This window comes from Triturus cristatus, chromosome 4_1 (assembly GCF_964204655.1).
Source record: "Triturus cristatus chromosome 4_1, aTriCri1.1, whole genome shotgun sequence".
In the NCBI taxonomy this organism is placed as follows: domain Eukaryota; kingdom Metazoa; phylum Chordata; class Amphibia; order Caudata; family Salamandridae; genus Triturus; species Triturus cristatus.
Genome location: NC_140585.1, coordinates 1,044,566,520 through 1,044,572,519, shown reverse-complemented (window position 1 = coordinate 1,044,572,519; position 6,000 = coordinate 1,044,566,520). Strand labels below are relative to the sequence as shown.

Here is a 6,000-nt window from a genome sequence, read left to right as displayed (position 1 = left end):
AAAATGTTAATGAGAGATCAAACATAAACAAATCAAGTCAGTGTAGGCCGTCCTTTCAAGAATGTTTTTTATGTGGATTTGTTATTAGCAACGCAGCTGCGTGACTGGTGGCTCAGGCCTTGGAGTGCCAATCAGGGACGGCTGGGGCCGCTCAGTTCCCACTTCTTCCCTCCTGGGACGTAGGAGGCAATCCCTAACTTATGGGTACTCAGCTCACTTTTAAGTCAGGATACTGCTGAATGGGACCCGCCAGCATGGAGCTTTGATTTCTGCTCCTCACTCCATCAGCTCATGTCCACGTCCACTTGCTTGTTTGTATGTGTCTGTCTATACGTTTGTGTGTGTATATATTTATATATCTGTGGTCTGCCCTAAACAAGCGTTAGCGTGAAAGGTGTGCACTAAAGTGGAGCCTGATAAGAAAACTCCAGCATCAAAATCTGGCACTCACCAGCCTGGTCCGTGACAAAATCCATTATGGGTGGCGGGTTAGTGGTGGAAACAGGGAGAGGCATACGAGGGTGGACACTGCCTCCCCTCTGGGCCGGGATCATCCCAGGGCATGTTTAAATGAGTATTCAAAGCTCAATCACTGCCTGTGTACACTGCAAAGGATGGTGCCTGTGTTGATTAACACAGACAAATTACCTATTGGTACCTCACACCCCCAAATCAGGGCAAACTTCAGGTACGGGATTGCAACAACATCACATTGCAATCAGCATCTTGAACTATGGCACTCGGGATAGGTGAAGTTAGGACACTGTGTCCAGTATTCACGATTCTGAATATGCTCCACAAATGACGTCTGTTTCAGAAGTACTGAAGCATTAATGATAAGTGAGGCAAAGGCGTTCCTTAACTCTTGGTCAAGCATTCCCCAGGTGAGGGTTCAAGCCAGCCTGCCCATAGCTGCCAATGTTTCAGAGTGCTATATGTGACATTTTCATAATTTCATTGTAATTATGAGTCAGCCGCTGCAGGAATTTGCACTAGTTTTAAGATCTTCTTAGAGTTTCTTGGTCTAATTTCTGACATTTATAGGTTTCCCTCATCTTCATTTTTTTGCTCGCAAGAAAGTGTCAATCATAGTCGTTGAAATGTCACTCATAATTGCGTTGAGATTTTGAAAATGTCACACATAGCAATCTGAAATCTTGGCAGCTATGAGTGAGGGTGACAGACAGGCTCACAGAGACACTTCTCAAGGACATTGGTTGGCAGCTACATTATTTTTCCCCACCTAGGTACAGCAGTGTAGTGTTGTGCCTCTACTAGAGACAAGGTATTGTTAAATGAACGCTACCGCAGGGATTTTGCACAGAGAAGGGATTAAATTTCCCTGTTGAAACAACTTGACTGTACCAATCGTGCATTGCATATTCCCTAAACTACAATCAGTTTACAAGGGCACTCACTAGATTAATGCCCTTCCATTTCTGGTGATTTACAGCGGTTTCAAGATCTTCTCAGAGTATCTTGTTGCTCAAACAGGTGTAATTAGTGATATTTGTATCTGTGTCTCTCGTCTTCATTGTTTGATTTTGCTCGCAAGAAATTGTCACTCATAGTGGTTAAAATATCACTCATAATTACACGGAAATTATGGAAATGTCACATATAGCAATCTGAAACCTTGGCAGTTATGATACAGGACTTACTACCCCTGACGAGGCGTTTACAATAAAATACAAATAAGTTATTTGTACACTGGCCCGCTGATGTCTTTTAACAACCGATACACGTGTGGCTTGGAGCCTCAGACCCTGGAATTAGCATTATGCTGTTTAAACATTGACGTTTTGTCCAAAAAACTCACGTGCCAGGGCTACACTGACATTCTTTGTGTGTGTTGTACTAGGCACCCATACATGGTTCGAGCAAACCTTGGCAGCCTGTGACCGTCACCGGGGCGAGCCAGTGGCTCATCCCAAATGCTCACGTCACAAGATGGCTGCTGGGCCCGGCTCTGTTCCACCTCTCACCCCTCCCTCTCGGTGCGGCAGGTTTGTGCACATTCCTGCCGCAGGTCCCGTGGCAGGCAGCACGATGAAACTCAGCGGCAAGCCATGGTGGTGGCGGTGAGGCGGAGGTGGGCGCTGCACTCAAAGTGGTGGCTGGCGCTGCTTTTCCAGCAGCCGCGCTACGGAGGCTGCGTCTCTTCAAGCACAGGAAGTGTCAGCTGGTGGAGCCGCAGGACTCGGAGTCGGTGCCCCTGGCAGCAGATAGGGCTCGGAGCTGCAATGGCCGGGAAGTACAAGGAGACGTCGGACGAGAGGTAAGGTTCACGTCACAGACAACAGCCGGACCCTCCGTGAGGGCCCTTACGGCTGCCGGGGTCTCTACAAGTGGCACAGCTCAGGGCCGCTATTGAAAGCCTGCAGTAAGCATTAGTGGTTGTCACTTGAATCCGGTTGCGACGGGTCTTAACACCCAGCTCTGGTGTAGTAGCCAGCCGCACGCTGCATTCTGGTACTTGTAGTTCCGGTTGTACTATTTGCAGTGTAATGCACGCGTGCAAAGTGCTGTTGACTGAAATGGTCAGGACTGATTCATGGTAGCTCACAAGACGGGTCCACCTGTCAGTTGTGAGCTCATCCCATGTACACACAGCGTTGTCCACCACAGAGGTTCGATGTGACTGGGTATAGTTCCAGAATACGTTGTTTGGATTGGCAGTGGTAGCTGTGGCACATTATTAGCCTAACATACATAACACGACCATGTGCAGGAGGTAGTTGTGTTTGTTTACACGATGGTGGATGACTGGAATTATCATGGGGCTCCATCATATGGTTTAGCCATACCATATACTTTAAGTCCCTCTTTTCGAGCATAATCTGTTCACGTAGCCAACATTTTATCAGGTAGCTTGCTTTTATCCTTGTTACTGTTTCACATATCACTCAAGTACACCATTGTTACAAACCTTATTCTATCTTAAAAAAACCTGTTTCCAAAATACTCACCTTTGTTCAGCCTTGTTCCTCAATATTGCTTAGTTGGTATTGCTTTTGTGGACAGATGCCGAACTTGCAAGACGTTGCTTATTATTATCCAAACAGACCAACTAATTTCTTTCTCTAAAATGGCCAAAAGATAGCATGTTTGTGGTATCCAAAACACATTTATCAGATGGCATTTAGGTTGGAGAATCGTAGAGCTGCACACCTGTGTTGACTGCTTTTGACACAATAATCCCATAGAGCCATAAAATACACTTGTCATAAGTCCGGACACTGGCTCTTCCTCTCCCTAAGTTGGCATGGTATGCCCAGACGTGGGTCCTTTGCTCACTTTGCCACTGGATTCAAGCTAGCCTGGCTGATGAGGGCTGTTAGCCCAAAACCAGTCCCAGGATGCTTGTTTCCGTTCCAGGGAAGATATGGCTTGGCAGTTCGGGCTGGACTATTCCCATGAGACACAGGGTCAAGATTGATTTCCATATATATAGCTGTGTCTGAACTGGGGTGGCATAGTGAGCTAAAGAAGGATGATGGATTCAACCCAGATCTGTGACTGGGGGTGAGTGTCTGAAAAGTTTCAGTGCTCGTTCCATCATCTCCTTGTGTTTGCCCTGTGCTCATACCTGTTTTTTTCATTATTTTTTAACACAACTTGACCACAGAGCCCTGTAAAGGCCGTTAAGCGTTGTGTGAAGGTGTGCTGTGATTTCCAGAAAATTATGTCAAGTAGTCAGTAAGATGGGCTGAGCACTGCTGCAAAGATGTGTGTAGCATTCAGGTCAGCATCATTAATCCGAGGTGGGCAATTGTACGAAATTGTATTATTTGAGGTGGGAGACTACCCACCTCACGGAATATTCACAACCCTTGTTAGGGTAAACCCTCAAAATCACTAAATTACCTTGAGCTCATCCCCCTGGTAGGTATGGCACAGAGCAGACAAGCTTAAATTGGGGTAATATGTTAAGGATTTATACAGTATCAAAACAGCAATAAAGTTAAAATGCAAAACAAGTAAAATCTCAAAATTAACTAGCCAAATAGAGTACAATTTAATAAGCAAAATGTCACAGGAGGAATTAATTGCTAAAGTTTTAAGTAGGAACAGCACCAAGAAGCCTACAGTGTCAATGATAGTCAATGGTTGCGGTAGACCAGGACCTAGGTGTAGTTTAACGGCGACCGCGATGTAGCGTGGGTCAGATGCACCAACCAGGTTCATCTTGATTAAAGTTTTTACCTTCTGAATTTAGTCCATTAAGTCCACCACAGGCGTAAACTTCTAAAGACCCACAGGACCTTAGGGAAGGCACCCAGAGACTCCCAGGGTGTCGGGCAGAGGTCAAACAGCAGGGTCCAGTTCCAGTTGTCACTGGTTAGCTGGACAGTTGCAGGCAAAGCTGTCCTGTAGCTTGTTGTGTCCCTGTAGCTTTAACAGGAGGTCAGCCTTATGACCCTTGAGGTCCACGTCTTTGTCCTGGGTACAAAACAGAGCAGGTCCAGTCCTTTCAGGCTCTCTTCAGGTCTCAGACAGCAGGTTCAGGCCTCTCCTTATTTTCCAATGGTCCGGGGGGTGCTCTGAAGTGGGTGCACATTTATGCCTGGCACAAGCTACTGGGTGGGAATGACTCCTGGGCATTCCCAAACCAATGGGGTAAAAGTTAATGGGGCCAACTCTACCAACTTTGGGCATTTTCAAGCTAGCAAAAGTCTCTTGATACACTAAACTTAGCCTCTGGGGGATGGATGTGTGTGTGTGTGTGTGGAGAGTGTATTGTTTTGGCATCCTGTTTCCTCCCTTTGGAAGTACACCCCAAATGTTATATGCAAAATGAGTCAGTATACACTGCCTCCTTCTTCTCGCTGAGGCGAAACATACGGAGCCCGTTCCATCCGACCGTGGATATTATCCAGTTATATTGTGATCGGGAGCCTGTCTACTGCCTTGTTCCCTCTGACACTGCGGCTCCTTGCTACAAAGCCAGGGATCGGTTGCTCTTGCTTCCATGAAAAATCTGCTCTTGGTTCTTGAAACTCGTGATTGGGACTATTCTTAACTCGATGTGCCATTCTCTACACCCCAGAACAAGCACTCCCAGCTAGTAGCATTAAAAAAAAATGGGCTCCATTCCTTTCTATCATACTGTGGGCTTCGCTCCACAGGGATTTTCAAAAGGGATCAAAACGTCGTCGACCTGTAGTACCATGACTATTGCAATACCCTATTTGTGTTAATTCAATAGCATTGGTACCTGAATTGATGTGATAGTAATTGTTTATTTTAGTAACTTTTTTCAATGTCTGATTTGTGTTACCCAACTTATATGGTGTCTCGTTTGTTCTCTACTTTAATTGTTTTTGTTTCATTTTACTCTTTTTCAAATTGATTAAATGTTGTTATTACTTAATTCAATCAATGGTGTCATAGAAACTATTTGACTTCTATGTGTATTTTCACATAATATTTTGTTGAAAGGGACCGCTTGTTGCTCTATAATTAACTACACCCATGTTCCCTGACATACCTTTGGGTTCCCTTGTCGATGAAAATCTATCTGCAAAATCTCAGCAAACCTGTCTTGCAGGATTTGACACTAATGTCAAGAAGGATGCTTACAGACCCACCCTGCCTATTCTATCAGGTTCAGAAAGATTATCTTTTCCCATTCGGGTCTGCCTATTGTTTACTTCTTGGAGGCATTTCAGTCATTCACACCTATTCTAATGCTAATTATTGGATGGCAGAAGTGGGGGAACATTTATAAATTGAGGCCCCAGAGGCTTTAGGCCAGGAAAATATAACTTTCTACAATTACCCTTTCATTAATATTTATCAAGATCTGATTTCACCATTGAATTGGATTTTTCATAACTATTAAAATAGGGTTGACAAATATTTAAAAGGAACGTTCTGACCTTTCAAAATGGGTTATATAGATAGGATGAATTTACAATTTTAACCTGCAACAGCCAGGTGACAAATGGTTGGCCTGCGGTCATGTTTACACTGTCACTGTAGAGGATGGCGTAATGG

The 6,000-nt window shown here is 44.8% G+C and overlaps 1 protein-coding gene across 1 annotated transcript in view; it reads left to right on the top strand.

Annotated features, from left to right (window-relative positions):
• The first annotated feature begins 1,922 nt into the window (after positions 1 to 1,922).
• Positions 1,923 to 6,000, top strand: part of NAPEPLD (N-acyl phosphatidylethanolamine phospholipase D) — a 46,776-nt gene continuing 42,698 nt past the window's right edge. Inside the window, exon 1 of the mRNA XM_085654024.1 lies at positions 1,923 to 2,278. Coding sequence (XP_085510150.1) covers positions 1,935 to 2,278 — 344 coding nt within the window. The 5' untranslated portion in view covers positions 1,923 to 1,934. The remainder of the gene's footprint in view (positions 2,279 to 6,000) is intronic.